The sequence below is a fragment of the Tribolium castaneum genome, chromosome 1, assembly GCF_031307605.1.
Source record: "Tribolium castaneum strain GA2 chromosome 1, icTriCast1.1, whole genome shotgun sequence".
Lineage (NCBI taxonomy): Eukaryota > Metazoa > Arthropoda > Insecta > Coleoptera > Tenebrionidae > Tribolium > Tribolium castaneum.
In genome coordinates, this window is record NC_087394.1 from 3,520,228 (window position 1) to 3,538,410 (window position 18,183).

At 31.9% G+C, this 18,183-nt stretch overlaps 1 protein-coding gene and 1 long non-coding RNA gene across 3 annotated transcripts in view; both read right to left on the minus strand.

The window, feature by feature from the left end:
• Fkbp14 (FK506-binding protein 14) overlaps positions 1–14,252 on the minus strand; it is a 36,912-nt gene extending 22,660 nt beyond the window's left edge. The window contains exon 1 of one of the 2 annotated variants that reach the window (XM_965813.2): positions 13,868–14,252. In XM_965813.2, coding sequence (XP_970906.1) covers positions 13,868–14,058 — 191 coding nt within the window. In that variant the 5' untranslated portion in view covers positions 14,059–14,252. The remainder of the gene's footprint in view (positions 1–13,867) is intronic. The other variant, XM_008193265.3, reaches the window with a different exon arrangement.
• Positions 14,253–16,748: 2,496 nt separating this feature from the next.
• LOC107397704 (uncharacterized) lies at positions 16,749–17,290 on the minus strand. The gene is made up of 2 exons (XR_001574755.2): positions 16,990–17,290; positions 16,749–16,937 (listed from the first exon to the last, which is right to left on the minus strand). It is a non-coding gene; the product is annotated as an uncharacterized LOC107397704 (long non-coding RNA).
• Between the last annotated feature and the right edge of the window lie 893 nt (positions 17,291–18,183).

Consider the following 18,183-nt stretch of genomic DNA (forward strand, 5'->3'; position numbering starts at 1 on the left):
ACAGTCAGTGAAAAAAAAAATAAAAACTGGTGTACAAAAAAATTAAAGAACAATGATAAATTTTGTAGATTTAATTGACTGAAAGAGTGATAAATTTAAAAAACTGAATAAATAACTTAAAAAAATTAAAAAATGAATATAAAATATGGGAAATTAAGAAATGAAAAAGCTGAAATACTGAGAATAAACTTAAAAACTATGTAATTGAAAGACTGTAAGCCTGAAAACATAGAAAATACAAAGTTTGTTAAAAGTTGAATAACTTGAAAAAGTTAAATGGAACACCCAATTTTTTGTTTTAACTTCTCAAAGATCAGGAACTTGTATAAATGAAACCATAACTCATAAATTTCAAAGCCCAAGTTAATGACGAAAATGATATAAAGATTTTTGATTTCTTTTGAGTTTTGTGACGGAATCTTGCAAAACAATTAAGTTTTTGCTAAAAAACTTGCAAGAAACAATGTTTATCAAAAACATCCACAATTTATCCACGATTTTTGAACCCTGGTGTAATAGGAAATGTGTAATTTTCTTAGAAAACAGCGAAATTCTAGATGGTTTGGCCGACATTTACAAAATAATCAAACAACAATTTTTTGTTCAGTTTTGAACGCCTCATGATTGGTCTGTTTGACAGTTGGGAGTGCAATATCCCTTCCATATCCAATGACAAATGCTTCAATCGTGTTGCAATTTTTTGTGCACCAGTTAAACAAGTAGATGATTTTTATTGGTCAATTACTCATTCCTGGGACAAATGAGACACCAGTGAACCGGTTTAAGGCCGGTCTTACCCAGAGAACTAGATTTCGCCTTGGATGCAAATAAAATAGTCGATTCTAATGCTAAGTATTTGAAATAATTGGATTTTTCTGATAAAAACGTGTTTTTTATGACAGAAAATCTAGGAATCTTAGAAAAATAGAACATTCACACAACTAATTAAAATCTACACAGTAGATTTGGAAAAATTAATAATTACACGAAGACTACAATTTTGACAATTCTACGTAATTTGTTTTTATTCCAACATCAAGGCACATTTTATACGATACAAAAATTGTTTAATATTAAAAAATAATTTAATATAGAATTAGAGATTGCATATTTTCAAAAATTAAAAGTTGAAACACTGAAAAAATAACTTTAACGCTGGGAAACTAAAAACACAAAAGCATAACAGTATTCAGACTGAAATCCTGAAAAACTTAAGACACTGAAAAAATTATAGAACTGGAAAAGACAAGCACTAATATATTGAAACACTAGATTCTGAATAAAAAATCAAAACACTAAGAAACTGAAAAGCTAAAAAACGTAAAAACTGGAATACAAAAAAACTAAAAAACAGTAATATTAAAATTCTGAAGATCTGAGTGACTGAAAAGGTGATAATTAAAAAATTATGAAACTGCAAAGAAAGAACAATAATAAGATAAAATAGTAAAACTACGAAAAACTGAAAAAATGAGGTAATAAAAATATGAAAAATGAGGAAATTAAGAAACTAATAACCGAAATACTGGAAGCTTAAAAAACAAAAAATGTTTAGAAGCAAAATAAAATAACTATAAAATAAAAATAAAAAACTATAAAACTAACTATAAAATAAGATAAAAATCTTTTTATAAATTAGAAAATAAAGCACAACTGTAGTTTAAAACTCGTTTAGGATACAATTCGAAATTTAGGAAAAATAAAAAGGGTGTCAAATATTTCCATTTTTACCAAAACGTTTTAAGAAAAGCCTTAAAAAAATGCATGTTGGAAAAGTTTCCTAAAATCGGATCTCAATTTTTCATCGACATACTAAAAAACCCATTTCCCACTCAAAAAAATTCGAGAGTTTTTTCAGTGGAAATAAACTCGCCGTATGCAACATTCAGGATGCACCTTTTACTGCGCTCCTTCAGTCAGGAAAGTAGCAATTGGGTCGGAGCTGTCTTAGAAAAGTTTAATGAATGCTCGCACGTCTGGGACGTTCCGGGGGTGCAATAAAAAGAATTAAGACATGGCCCAGCGCCCATTAAAACTTTAAAGGACTCCGCCCCCCAAAAATACATACTATTAAAGCTGAGCAACACGCACGCACCGTAACGCCAACTTTCAGTCGTAATTCCAGGTCTCGGAGGTTTACTTGCTTGCACGACGCCCCCTTATTTTATTAAGGCAACTTGGGCCGTAAAATTTTCACTTACCGGAGACGCGGATTGATTGCGCGGAAATCGAGCTGATTGGAGGGTCAAAAAAAAAAAAATAAAAATTCCTCTCTAACCGTAAACTGTTACATCGATCGAAATAGAAAATTTAAAGTAATAATTAATCAATTCTTTAATTTGCCAGAGGAAAGCGCGTTCAAAATTATCAATAAACCGGGTTTTTAACTGAGAATTAGAAAATCGAGAAAAATTAAAGCAAAACCAGAAAAATACACTCCAATGGCATTTTAGAATCTACTCCTGGAGAACCTAAGAGTTCAAAAAGTACTTAAACCGTTGTTAAAAAAAACAATATTTTTAATCTTTCGGAGGTGATTCTGGAAAAACGTCAGTTTTAGGGCGGAAAATAATGAAAAATGGTTAATGAGTTTCACGACAGGTAGTTTTCTCAAAATATTGATCTATTTTGAGCGTTTACTGTGAATATCGATTTTTCATTTGCACATAAACTCCCAGAAAATCCCCGAAATCGACTTAAAAATCATCATTTTCGCTTAAGTCAGTTTTCGATTTTTTTTTTATTAAAAGTTTTCAGCATTTGATAGTTGACTCAAGGTAGATTTCGACCGTTTTTTCAATTTTCTCGTAGAACTTATAATTTTTGAGAAAAAACGTGTTTAAAGTTTAAAAAAAATAGAAAAAATCAAGAAAACTTCAAGCTAAAACCTTATGTGCGTTTTTTGTACTGGGGTCCCAAAAATGTTATGTAACAAAAGTAGTTTGCAATTAATTCGATTTATTTTGCCAAAGTTTTTCAAACTAATTTTGTACCTAAATGAAAGCAGCAAAGTTTGAAAAAAAGGAAAAGGAAAAAATCATATTTATTTGATTCTATCTTGTACAAAACTGAGTTTAAAAAATTGTGCTAGTACAGTAAAACCTCTCAACAACGTACACCGATGGGGAATCTTCAACTGTCCGTTGTAGAGAGGTGTCCGCTAATGGGAGGTGGAAATTTTAAAATAGGTTTTGTTACGTTCCTACAAAATGTCCGTTGTGCAGAGGTGTCCATTAAAGGAGATTTCACTGTATAACTCAAAAACTGCGAAATTTTTATCTTAAAAACGTGCAAAAGATTGCAAGAATTACTATATTCTGGAACAATTTTTCGGTTTATTTTTGACAAAGTTGTGCTAAAAAATGCGTTTCTGGTTGGAGACAAGAATGAAGAATGTACTAAAAGCTGGAATAATACAAAATAACAAAAAAAAATTTGACCTAATTCAAATTTCGAAAAATTGTAATTTTGTAATTGTTTTTCGTTTCGTTGTAAAAAATACATATTATTTTATTATTAACAACGTATTTAAGACCTCGAAAGGAATAATAACACACTTTCGACCCATTTGTACGATTTTTTTGGGTACTTTTTGACGAAACACCCTGCTAATTATAAAACCGTTGCATTCAAGCCATTTTCTTCAGTATTTTACAGACGTTATAAGTAAAATTTTTGGCACTTATTTACAAAATATATTTTTCTAATCCGGCTGTAAAAGAAAAAGTTTTTATTTCAGTGCTTTAATTCAGAAAAAAAAATCTGAAAACTCAAAAAATTGCCCCTGTGGACATTATTTAATTCCCATCAACAATGAGTATTAAATAGAAAATAAAATACTTTTGGCCCTGTAGTGAACTCTTGAGAATAAAGTGGCTTTTGTTTTAACTGAAAATTGTCAATCGTTAATTGGTGAAACTCTGAAAACAAGTTGTTATATTCAGAAATTAAAAATCTCTTCAGTGTCTGGCTGACAAAAGTAACAATAATTTTGCGATTTTTTTTGAGTTTTTTTTTTAAGAAAAAAGCATCCATGTTATCAGGGATACTTTTTGCTGAAATAAATCCGGGCGACAAGTTGGAATTGGTCGTTTTCAGGCAGTTGGTCCGCCAATAAAGCTCTGAAATTGTGAATTTCTGGTAATAATCACTCCCAACGATCCCATTAAACTAATTTGTAGTCAAATGTATGCAGTGATCGATGGAAAGACTGCACTCTCGGTCCACGTACAACTTTTCTGCAAACAGCCCAAACCCCACCCCCAACATCCCTGAAATTTCAGCACAAGAAGAGTAAATTTGATTTTCAATCGTTGCAACATTCGAGCTTTCAACGTAATTAATTAAGTCGCGTCGCCCACTTTACATACACTATAACCTCGTCTGAAATGCTGAAGTTTTTCAGAGCTGCTACCATTCAAATATTTACAAACTGAATCCCTCTTCACGTGACACATGCGAACATCTGATCAAGTTAGCGGCTGCCTTTTGCAGCCTTTTGAATAAAATACGCGCACATCGCTAAGATAGAAGACAGTGGCGGAACCGCAGACGGGATAAATGACTCATTTGCCATGCAGAAAGTTCAGCGCATTATTAAAGTTAAAGCAACGAAAACTAGGCAGATACGTGTCAAAAACTATCGATGGGAAAGGAAGTAAAGTTGCACTTGATTTACCAAATGCCAAGTTGATAAAATTTTATTGAATACGGTCAAAGAATTGAGTTCATTTTTTAAAATTAATTATAAGACTGGTGTGCAAAAAATTAATTTTTTCTCCTTCTTTTCGAAAAAAAATTAGGATGTTAAATTTTTTAAATATTTTGCAACTTGAAAAATGTTGCAGACTGCTTCTCCTTTTGTAATATTAGGGTCAGTTTATCTTAATGTAGACTAGTAGTAAACGAATAATATATTTTTATTCCAAAAATCTTGATTTCCTCTTTTCAACTAAATTTAATCAACGTTATAATTCGTTCCAATTATTAAAAAAGATCAATCTACATAGTTGCATATTAATAGTATTTTTCTTTGATTTTTTTTCCTTTTCACATTTTCTATTAAAGTTTCAACCAACAAAAATCTGCGCCGTCATTGCTTCTGACGATCTTCTGACTATTTCCAGTTGTACTGTCGCTCATTATGTTAAATACAGTAAAACCTCTCAACAACGGACAAGTGTCCGTTGTGGAGAGGTGTCCGTTATTCGGAGGTGTCCTTTCAAGAAGGTTTCACCTATACCTTAGAGGAGCATTTTTTCATGTTTATCGATACTGGGCTGAGATTTTCGATTAAATCACATAAGCGGGAATAAAAAAATAATTTTTTGAATGTACATTCTAGAGTGATTTGCTAGAAGTTCTCAAGTCAACTGGAATTGTTTTTAAAATGTACATTTTTGTCCTTTAATTACTATACCTAATAATTATGTAAAATTATACTCAAATACACCGAGTGTTTCCGAAATAGGCTACAATACAAACTATGTTTTTTAAATAGAACGCACTAAATTTGATTTTTATTGCATTTTAAACGTAGTTTTTAATACTTGTATGGTTGTTTTTAATAACTTGTATGGTCAATTTTGCTAAGTTTTGAAATAATTTTATTTTTTTGAAAAAAAACACGCTTTTTTAATTCATTACACAAAAACACAGGATTCTAGAAAAATAAGACATTCACCACTTTAAAGAGAACTTCAAACTTAAACCTACACCAACTGTTTAGCGCATTACAATTAGGAACGTAAAAAAAACAAAAAATTTGTAACTAAAACTTTGAATATCATGAAAAAGTTAAATGTAACATTTTAATTTTTGTTTTTGCTTCTCAAAGATTATTAAACTGTTTATCAAAAAGTGAATAACTAAAAAGATAATTGACTTCAAGATTTATACTGGGATTTAAACACGGGGAAAACTCTATTAAAATTTCTCTAGCACGTTTTTTCTAATAAAGTTATTTTTTTTTGTTAGCATTAATATTTATGACATTACAACTAAAGAATATTTTCTTCAATAAGATTAATACATGTTTTGATACAAACTAAATACTTCTGTGCATAATTTCTATTATTTAAAAAATTATTCATTACGCGTTAAGACCTAGGCGCCATGTTTTGTTAATGGTTAACTTATGGTATATTAAAATGTAACAGAATATTTTTAACAGATTATCTTATTACCATTTAATAAACTTTGCAACTATACTTATTTTTAATGAAAATTCTAAAAATATGTATAATATTTTTTATAAAGTGTAATGGATTTTTTCTCCGTGAAGATTCGCCATAAATATTAAAATTTTAGTAATTTCACTGTAATAAATGACCAATAACGGCCTAATGGTTAGCTTATTATTAGCTAAAAATTTCACTGAAATAATAGGTATAGTTAAACATTTTTTTAATGTTAAAGTTATTATTATTATTATTATTATTATTAAAGTTAGTGCTCTTCTGAGTAGAAGAGACACTTAACTGTCATTGATTTTAGAGAAACAATTTAAAGGCCTTTAAATAAGGCATTTAAATAAAAAATAGGAAATTGAAATTTCAACTTTCTTCTTTAAAGTGGTGAAAGTCCTACTTTTCTAGGATTTTTAGACTTTATATAGGATTTTTTTCAAAAGCATGTTTCAGTCAAAAAAAAATCAGAAACTATCCAAACTCGACCAATAAAAATTTAACTCAAAAACACCAATGTTAAAAGCTACATCTAAACATGCGAAAAATAAAAGGTGTTCCATTAAAAAAATAATTTTAGGAAAATCTGGGGGCTAGTGTCTACGGCTAAAAAAAAAGATTAATTTGGGCCACCCTATATGTATGTACAGTCACGATCAAAAAGAATGACACCTAATTTATAAACTAGCCAAACGTATAAATTAACCGTTTCATATCGAAAAGATTTGTGGTTGCGGTTTTAGGAGTGTCATTCTTTTTTATAGTGACTGTGCGTACAGATTTTAGGAAAATCTGGGGGCTAGTGTCTACGGCTAAAAAAAAATTAATTTGGGCCACCCTATATGTATGTACAGTCACGATCAAAAAGAATGACACCTAATTTATAAACTAGCCAAACGTATAAATTAACCGTTTCATATCGAAAAGATTTGTGATTGCGGTTTTAGGAGTGTCATTCTTTTTTATAGTGACTGTGCGTACAGATACTATTCAAAGGGATTAAAATAGTGCAAATGCAATAACGAAAGACATAATATATTAAATTTTGAAAAACTGAAAAAATCATTTAAAAAATCTCTATACGTGATAAACAAAAAACTGAAACCATATATGGAAAAAAACTAATTTTTAGATAATTTGAATGAGGGTTGATTAAAGTGTAAAACCAGCAGATTTCGTCCAGCGCGTGTAATATTCATCGCAGTAGTCATTCCGGAATCCCCGGATTTCGATTCGAAACCGCTCCATTATCATCCAACAATAGCAAAGCGCCCAAAATTAGTCCAGGTTTACGTTCGCAACAATCATAAACCGTAAAAATTGCATGAGGGTAGATGTGGAAAGAGATAATCGGGTTAAGGGTGGCGCTGTATTATTTCATCCAAGGGAATTAAATGTCAGCAATCATCTTCAAGTGAAACAATCAAAGCAAACATAATCTCCCCTCGATTCAACTTCAATCAGAATATCTTCTCGAGGGATAATCCGCGATTGATTGCGGCTTAAAAGAACACCGGATCTGAACGTATCTTTTGATTCTTCTCAACGGGCGCAAAGGCACTTAATACCAGAGAGATTCAATAAATACGAAATGTCAATAGGGGGAAATTGATACTGGGGGCACACCCCATCGCTTTTTTATTAATTTCCGAACGAATGGGTGGACAAATAAACGATATTGCATAACCAATATTTAACCTTAAACAATGATTTTATAAAACGTTATTGACTTAAAATATTTGCGTCAGTCATTCTTTCACCTCCGCGAAGTGCACTTTTTGCAATTACCATAGATGATAAAATTCAGCCAGGCGTGCACATTTCACTCCACATAAACAGCAATAAAACGACCTGTCTGCCATCGTCTTCAAACCGCAATTTTAATTTATTCCATCGCGCTGTTAAGCTTCAAACGAACATATGCCTTACAAGGGCGCTCGACATTGCAGGGTTGTTAACTTTGTTTTTCTTGTTTCTTAAATTAGAAATGTGTGCAAACATGTCAGCTATCAGCTCCGTTATCTGCTATCGAACCCAGCACAATGCAACGAAATCTGCCAATGTAAATTTACACATGTGCTCTAATTCGTTGATAGAAGGGACCGTTATTTGTTTAACGCGTTACAATTAAAAGTATAAGAAAAGAAAAAAATTGTAACTTAAATAACTGAAAAAAAATATATGTAACGACACCTCATTTTATGTTTTTGTTTCCCTAATATTATGTATTTAATTATCGAATATCTAAAGTTAATAAATCAAAAAAAAAATTAATATTAAAATTTAAATATTAATGCACTAACAATGAAAAACAAATTTTATTAAAACGTTTCGGCCAATAATAAATAGACAATATAAAAAAGAGTAATTGTTACTTGTAACTTAAGCCTGAAAATGTTCAAAAAATTATTGACCGAAACATGTAGCATTTAAAAAAAATTGGGACAAAAGACCAATGTTATTTCTTCCCATTACCTAACTATCTATCACAAGAATGGATCAAGTGACAATAACAGAGTTATTATTAGCTGAAATGTTACAATAGTAGTTGTTTTTTATGTTTAAAATAAAATGTCTTTTACGTAAACAGTAAGACAAAAAGCCTTTTAGATGCAAAAATAAAAAAATTAAATGATTCAACTGTTAAGAAAAAAATTTAACTCGCGCCTCCACCAAAAAGTTTTTTCTTAGTTAAGTCTCATGAATTTTTTGAAAGCGTGTTTTATTAAAAAAAAAATTATTGCAAAAACTAAGCAGAATCGAACAACTAAAGTTTAGCTTAAAACCATCCGTGAACAAAAGATGCATCCAAAAATACAAAAAGATTGGGTGTTTTATAAAAAAAAATTAAGTTTGTAGCTCACTTCTGAAACAACCTTTACACTTGAAAAGAATTTTACTGGGACACTATGTATGTTAAAAAATGAAAAAAATATGTGCTAGTTAAAACATAAAACTTTTGGTGTACAACACTTTGGCCACCCTGTATGTATTATGAAATCTTTTTTCCCAAATAAATAATAGGTACGCTTGGAATAAATTTGGTTTCGTGCGTGCGTCTAATAAACAACGACTTTAACGAGAAGCAATAAAGCTCGCCTCCGGAATAAACAACTTCTCCCGGATAAATCCGGGGGCATAAAAATGTATAAATCGCAAACAGACAGTTACATAATCCCCGGCCGGCTAATCGTGATGTATCACTCTTAAATTATTAACGGACGAATTTTCCGGGTCTGGAGTCCATCACGTGAAAGTTATTACGACCGGATGAGCCGGTCCTGGATTCCGGCGTGTCCAATAAAAGCCAATTACGGACCTGCCGACCGGGGCTCCGCCAAGTGGATAATCTGATAACGGCAGGGTCGGTATGGATGGATGAATATTTATTTTTTTTCGGTCTTGTTATTTGGGTCGTTTTCATGCAAATTGTGATTTGTCCCATGACAGGGACGAGCTTCCGATTCAGCCGTATTTATTCATTTGAGGGACCGACGCTTGATTAAACGGGCTTCAAAATGAGACAAACGAATGAATTATAAAGAGATTTAAAAATGGGAAATTGCTATTTATGCCACCTTTGTCCGCGTAACGAGATGGCTTATCATATTTTTTTCACACTTCAAACAGTTCCCAACTTTCTCAAAAAATAAAAATTACAAAAATTTTATTTCATAAAACATCACCGGATACAAGTAACACTAACCCAATGTTTAGTTAGTCAATTTCATTAAAACTTGTGCAGCATAGACCATCTGAAAGTTATAATGAGACCCACTATACAATACACAATACAGGGTGTCCATTTTTCAAGCTCCACCATTGGAATCTCAGTTATTATAAGAGATACGAGGGCAAAGTTGCGCATTTTTATGCTGAAAAATGATCTATAAGAAAATCTGATGTGTCATTTTTAGTTTTTGAGTTATTATGAAAAATAAAAAAATTTAATTTTTGTTTTTATTTTTTTAAAGGAAAACCAATAAAGAACTAGACGTTGTTTTGTAAGGCATTCTTTTTTTTACAAGAAATCTAAATCTGTCATCGCCTTATTCAAGGCGTTCTTGATGTCAGGTCAGGTCAGGTCAGGTCAGGTCAAGTCAAAGGAAAGTTTAAAGAAAAACCAATAATGAACTAGACGTTTTTTTGTAAGGCATTCTTCTTTTTTACAAGAAATCGAAATCTGTCATCGCCTTATTCAAGGCGTTCTTGATGTCAGGTCAGGTCAGGTCAGGTCAGGTCAGGTCAAGTCAACTTCAGTTTTTCTTATGGACGCCATATTTGATACTTTTATTTTTGAAAAGTGTTTTTGTTCCTGATTACAACGATGTATCACAAAAAATGATCGAATCTTACATGCTGATTAAAATTAAGAAAAAAGTGTTTTTGCAAAGAGTGCTTTGGAAAAAATCGCCAAAAATTTAGTTTAAGAGACAAAATTTTGACAGTAAGCAAGTAAGCTTCCAGGTTCAAATTCAATTAAACCTCCAAAATCTAGTTTGTTTAAAAACAAAATTTTTGGCGTTTTTTCAAAGCACTCTTGGCAAAAATGTTTTTTTCACCATTTTGATCAACAAATAGGATTCAATCATATCATGTAATACATCGTTGTAATCAGAAAAAAAAACTCTTTTCAAAAATACAAAAAGGGAATATGGCTGCCGTAAGAAAAAACATAGTTGAGTGTTTAACTCTGACATCAAGAACGCTTGGAAAAATACGATGACAGACGTAGAGTTCTTGTAAAAAAGTGCCTGAAAAACGTTCTAGTTAAAAACGTCTAGTTTTTTTGGTTTTCGCTTGAAAAAATAAATATAAAAATTACAAATTTCCGTTTTTTTTTCAATAATTTAAAAACTAAAAATGATGAATCAAATTTTCTTTAAGATAATTGTTCAGCATAAAAATGCGCAATTTTGCCCCAATTTAATCGACCTCGTATCTCTTGTAACAAAAAAATGAAAGCACAACTAACAATAGTTTTCTTATCGGTCAAATCGTTTTGTAATCTTCAACCAAATCCTTCCATCACTCATCTCATCATTTACTTGGCCACAGGGCTCAGAAAATTACCAATAAACCGCACCATCAATCACCGAGTCCGGTCCTGTCCCGATTTCCCTCAAGTTTTTCGTCGAGGTATGTTTTTTCCGGCGATTTAATTGAGTGAGGAGAGCACAATAAAGTATTTTCTTGTGTATATATTTGGTTTGCAAGACAACGAGAAATGTGGAAATTACATAAAGAAAAACAAGCGGGACGTGTTTGCACAGTATGGAGCCGAAAAACGATGAATATGCCGACGTTACAGGAAAACCCCATTACATTTCCCTGGCGGCAACTTACAGATCCGGGAAGGACGAGTTGTAAAGTAGGCCTTGACAGATTGAAATGTGGGGGCGGGATTGAATTTTCAAAAAATTGCAGACAACTACAGAGTGTCGCAAATAAAACTGCCGACCTTATTTGTTAATGAAAAATTTAGTTTTTTTATTTATTTGTTACACAGATTAAAGATAAGCTAAGTGTTTACATTCACTCCAGAACCATTTTCACGAAAACTATGTTTATTCTTGGTAAAATCATACAGGGGATCTCTCAGATTATGCTTTTTATTGTAAAAAAATTAAATCAATTAATCATACAAAATTTTAAAAATCTTGTCCCAACGTTCATTTTTTAACTTCAAATCTTTATAATAAATATCAAAACTTTACCGCTACTAAGAAAATTTTTTTTATCATAACCTCGATTCAAAAACATTGATAATAACAATAGTCTTTATTTCTGCAAAAAAAACAACTTTCGGTAGTACATAGAGGAAAACCAGCTAACCATGAAAGTAATGTTTCCACGGCATTCAAAGATCAAAAAATTCCATTTCCAGATCATTAAACAAGTTCCTAATTAGTCACAATATAAAATGCATAAAAATAAAATGCAAGGTTGGTGTCAAATTTATTTGCAAATAAACAAGAACCAATTTATTATTTTAAAATGTTCACAAAAGTTTTATTTATTCAAAAAACGTTCAGTTTAATTTCTGGTCAAAAAAATTACATCAAGTTTGCCCTTTTGATCACAAATAACTATTATTACTGACGAAGGACATTAATTAATAAAATAACGACTCCACTTTTTTCATTTTTCATCGAAAATGATTATTAGTGGTGTTGTCCTTGCCAACATTTGTTTAAGGCCAATTAACACAAATTAAACGCCGATGAATTAAACATGATGCACTGAAAAGCCAGTTTTACACTACCTACTGTTACTTTTCTACCAATAACGACCAGACATCAAAAATTTAGCACATCGAAATCCGTTTCAATTTCATCTTTAATTAACACATATTTAAAATTCCAAATTAATTAAACACATCAAATACATTTATTGGCCTAAATTTCTAATAACTTGACCATTACTAAAATGATAATTTATCGATAATTTATCAAGAAATTGCGGCTCATAACTAGACAATGGCAAGCCCAACAATAGAGATATTCCATAATTAAACGTCCTTTGGCCAAGAATTAAATTAACACCCTTTACAACAGTAATTAACTTGTCACTACCCTACAAAATCCCATCACGTTACAGTGATTGACCTCAGGCCCATCAGAATTATTATCAACCAGCAAATAATAAAATATCGGATTGTTCGCTCATTTAATGTTTTTTTCAACGCATCTGTGGTAATTACAGAAGGCGAAACCTGTCATCATCGAATTATGGACAACTTTCGAATAGTTTCTACTCGATTGGAGGGTTTTTGCCCAATCGACGTCAAAGTCACAGTTGGCCATGACGTTATGTCAAATCGGCACGGCAAACTTAGGTTTTTTCTTCGAAAATGTTGACATTTAATTTTTTCTTTTAAATCATATTTCACTCAGAAATGCCAAATTCTGTCAGCGATGGCCATGAATTACTGACACTTGACACATATGTCAAATCTTTACAACACATTTTTTCAGAGAAACACCACAAAAATCACTATTTTAGTAAAATTCTGTTTTATATTTGCTTTTTTTATACAAAATTTCTTTCGAGTATGTATTTTTTTAATGTCAAATTGTATCAAGGTTGGCCGTGCCAACAAATTTCTTGACACATCTGTCAAATTAATTAGTATATAGTTTGTTTAAAAATTTAATAGTGAATGTCAAATAATCTGTCGAATCCTCAAGGCAACTGTTTTTTTCAAAATTTTCCATATTGATTTCATAAATCTATTGACACATCTGTCAGATTGTATCTCAATTTTGCAGCAAAACTTCATAAAAATCTTTTTTTTATAATTTCGAATCAAAATGCCCAATATGTCAAATAAAACATATAAAAAACAAAATATTTCATAGTTAGAGACAGTTTTAGAGAATATACAGGGTGTGTCAAATGGTTAAGCCAAAGGTCACGCCAACTTGATTCTATTCGTAAAAAAAAATGTAAATTGAATTAATTGATAGGTTCAAAATTTTTTTGATCCGGGAGCATGAAAAGTTCATTTTTCAAAATATTTAATTATCTTATCTAGCTGTCCCATGTCGATAAACCCACAAAATCCGAACAAACAATCACGTATCGGTGGCATTTCATGGCCATCTGGTCCGCAACCGGTCGTTAAACGTCCCGTTGTAAAGTTAGCTAAATTCCGGGCAAACTCCGGGAACCATCCTCACCTGGAGTCAAACTTGGTGCCATCGGTGAGAGTGCCCGTGTAGTGCATGGTCAACATGTCCCCATTTTTCGACTTAACTTCACAGCCTTCAGGCACGCTGATCACGTCAATTTTGAGTTGATCGTTTTTGGTTTTATCATCGGAGGCGGCTAGGCCGATCGCCGCCAACGCGATTAACGTAAACTTGAACATGACGCCGCGACAAACAACACAACAGCACTGCTGAATGGATCAAGAAGGCCGCCACGAGACTGCCACGATGTTACCGTTCTGTTTTTGTTTTCGCGGTGAAGTGTGAGAGAGATGCAAGATTCGAAAGCCACAGGTCTGGCGGTGATTGGTTGAGGCGTCCACGTGATTGCGTGTGTGGCCTAGTTCTACCGCGACGTTCAAGAAGCGCCAACTGGGCGAAAGTTGAGAGACGAGAGGTGACGTTGCTAAATTGACTTTCCCTAATAACGGACAAGTGACTCGAAATTTTGGGAATTTTCTACACATACTCAATTCAAGCATTTGATTTATCATTGATCTAGAATCTAAAAAAATTTAAAGGGTCATCATTACGATGGCAGAAATTGAGATAACGAGTCATTGATAAAATAAAACCACTTCAAAACCCATTAAAACCTTTTTTTTTGTTGGGAACATTTTGAACCTTCTTTTTAATATATGAATCCTAGATTTTAAACACTATTTTAAAACACGTTTCCGATAGCAATCTGTTTTCACAATTTTAAAACTCGCTTCTCATAGCAACATATTTTAAAAAATGATCCAATAAAAAATTTTTGAATAAAACTAATGCGAAAACGCTTGGAGTTCTCGGGTGTCTAGATATTCATAACGACAGCCCTCGAACTTTAAGCTTGTGTTTTCGCGTTTCTATCTGAGGGATTTGGAAATAAAACTATTTTTGTCGAGATTTTGGGCGATTTTGGGTACCCGGAGCATTTATCGACCAATAACTCCGGAACTATTAGAAATAACCCTATGAAGTGTACTATCGTTGGAAAGCTCTTCTAATTATCTAACTTTTACAAAAAAGATCATTGTTCTCAAACTAATAGTTTTCTCATAAATTGTTCATAAATGCAAAAATAAGTAAAATTTAATAAAAATCATAACTAAAAAACTATTGAGAGTTTTGCGATTTTCTTGACGCCAGTCGATTCCTTGGATCATTTTACATAGTCTTAAACCAAAATAGTTTCACATTTTCAAACAGTTTTGCCGTAATTGGGAAAATAAAAAAATTTAAAATTTCTTAACACTACCCATATCGCCAAAAAAATCAAAATTTTAAGAAAAAAAATTGCTAAAACACATCCTATTTGATAGATTTTGATCTGCTCTTTACAATGGAACAAACCGTTTTGCTCTCAGTCTTATAGTTTCGCCGCAATTGTTCCACTTTTCGTCGAGACTTTTGTCGATTTTCGGTACTCGGAGCATTTATCATGCAATAACTCCGGAACTATTAGAGATAACCTTATGAAGTTTATTATCCTTAGAAAGCTATTTTAGTTGTCTATCTTTTTCAAAAAAGATCATTGTTCTCCAACTTATAGTTTTCTCGTAAATTGCTCATAAATGCAAAAATAGGCAAAATTTAAAAAAATTCATAACCAAAAAACTATTGGGAATTTTGCGATTTTGTTGTCGCCAATCGATTCCCTAGATCATTTTACATAAACTTAAACCAAAATAGTTCCAGATTTTCAAATAGTTTTGCCGTAATTGAGAAAATAAATCAAATTAAAAAAATTTTAACACCCCCCCTCGTGTCTCCGAAAAATTCAAAAATTTGGAAAAAAAATTGCTAAAACATATCCTATTTGATAGATTTTGATCTGCTCTTTACAATGGAACAAACCGTTTTGCTCTCAGTCTTATAGTTTCGCCGCAATTGTTCCACTTTTCGTCGAGACTTTTGTCGATTTTCGGTACTCGGAGCATTTATCATGCAATAACTCCGGAACTATTAGAGATAACCTTATGAAGTTTATTATCCTTAGAAAGCTATTTTAATTGTCTATCTTTTTCAAAAAAGATCATTGTTCTCCAACTTATAGTTTTCTCGTAAATTGTTCATAAATGCAAAAATAGGCAAAATTTAAAAAAATTCATAACCAAAAAACTATTGGGAATTTTGCGATTTTGTTGTCGCCAATCGATTCCCTAGATCATTTTACATAAACTTAAACCAAAATAGTTCCAGATTTTCAAATAGTTTTGCCGTAATTGAGAAAATAAATCAAATTAAAAAAAAATTAACACCCCCCCTCGTGTCTCCGAAAAATTAAAAAATTTGGAAAAAAAAATGCTAAAACATATCCTATTTGATAGATTTTGATCTCCTCTTTACAATGGAACAAACCGTTTTGCTCTTAGTCTTATAGTTTCGTCGCAATTGTTCCACTTTTCGTCGAGATTTTTGTCGATTTTCGATACCCGGAAGATTTATCACCCAATAACTCCGGAACTATTCAAGATATCCCAATGAAGTTTATTGTCGTTGAAAAGCTCTTCTATTTATCTATCTTTTCCAAAAAAGACCATTGTTCGCAATCTAATAGTTTTCTCGTAAATTGCTCAAGAACGCAAAAATAGGCAAAATTTAAAAAAATTCATAATTAAAAAACTATTGCAAATTTTGCGATTATCTTGACACCAATCGATTCCTTGGATCATTTTACATAGTTCCTGTTACAAATACAGACATTTTTATTTTTTCATTAAAACAATTATAACTTAAAAACTAGAATAGTTTATTCAAGTGCCTTTTATTTCTTCGTTGTTCATTGTTGCCAATTTAAATTCAAAGCCACAGTCAGAGAAAACTCGGTACTTACAATAAGGAAACTTAAAATTAAAATAGTTAGTTTATTGCTTTCAGATAGTTTATTATTTCAGCTCAAATTGTAATATTACATACTAGATGTATCTGTAAATCAGAGTAAAACTCTTGCGTAAGATCTTTATTCCACTATATGTCCTTGTCCTTGTCCTTGTCCTTGTGCATAAGCAGTCATGATGAGACTACTTAAAGCTACAACGGCAAAGGCAACTACCTATATAATAATATACATTATTACCTTAATCTGAAATTGAAGAATTACTTACTTTGAAGTATTTCAACATTGTGTTACGTTTCCAAAATGTGTTTGTGTCGCCTTGCAATTTTCAGTAACTTTATATACTCAAAAATTATCACTTTGGACTGATAACAACCACCAAATCTGACTTTACAAATAAAGTAGATTAAATATTTAACTTTGTTCATTTACATTTTTTAAAACCAAATAAAATTTTTCAAATGGTGCTTAGTCGAAAATTAATTAGTTTTTCGCTAAAAAAATTCATGATTCGAAAATTTGCTGAAATATTTTTGTTATGTATTTTCAGTAGTCTCCAGCCGTCCTTTGGCAGCAAGGACTCTCGCTGAATTTTGCACAAGGCGCGCATTCCTCATACTTTTTAAATATTTCAGTCATTCGAAAAACAACAACCAACTAGCAATGAAAGAGCCAAGTTCAAACAAGTACAAAAATATTGCCGGATTCCTGCTTTCATATCTCTGATATACATATTGTAATTTCGTCGTCAAGACGAACAAAGTGTTTCGCGTTTTGTTTCGTTCCCTCCAGAAAGCGAGCATTTTTATTTGGTTTGTATAAAACTTTCCTTCTGACATCATCGCTAAAATGAAAGCGCCTTAATTCATGAAAGTGCGCATTGTTACTACACCTGCACAGTCAGCAGGAATTGCATAGGAAATTTCCAGAAAATAATTTTATTGGTTTACGAAAATTAATTCCGGCGCTTTTAATTTTCACGCGATGCAAAATTATCACCAACCCGCCGGCAATTACCGCTGCTTTTATTAAACTTTTTCATAATAGTCGAAGACATAAATTCCAGCGACATTATCCAGCTGCTTAATAAAAATAATCCGCGTAAAAAATGCAAGACAGGGAAAATTCTTCGTGCGAAAAAATTGCCTCTAAACACGATGTTTACTCGGTCATGAGACATCAGAAAGTGCGTTTGATTTATTTGCGAGCTACTCGTAACATTAAGTTTTACGTTTGCATTATTAATTTAGATTTCTGAAGATTTTATCCGACATAACAATAAACAAAATTACTAAGCTCGTACGTGGAGTCAGAGTTGGCCGTGAGTGTACTTTATGCCGGTTATGTTCTCCTGTAATATTAAAAATAAAGTGTGAAATACATAGTTGGCGTAATGCCGGCGTTATACAGGCTGTCCCGAATAAAACTTTACAGCCCGACGCGTGCGGAGTGCGTCAAACCC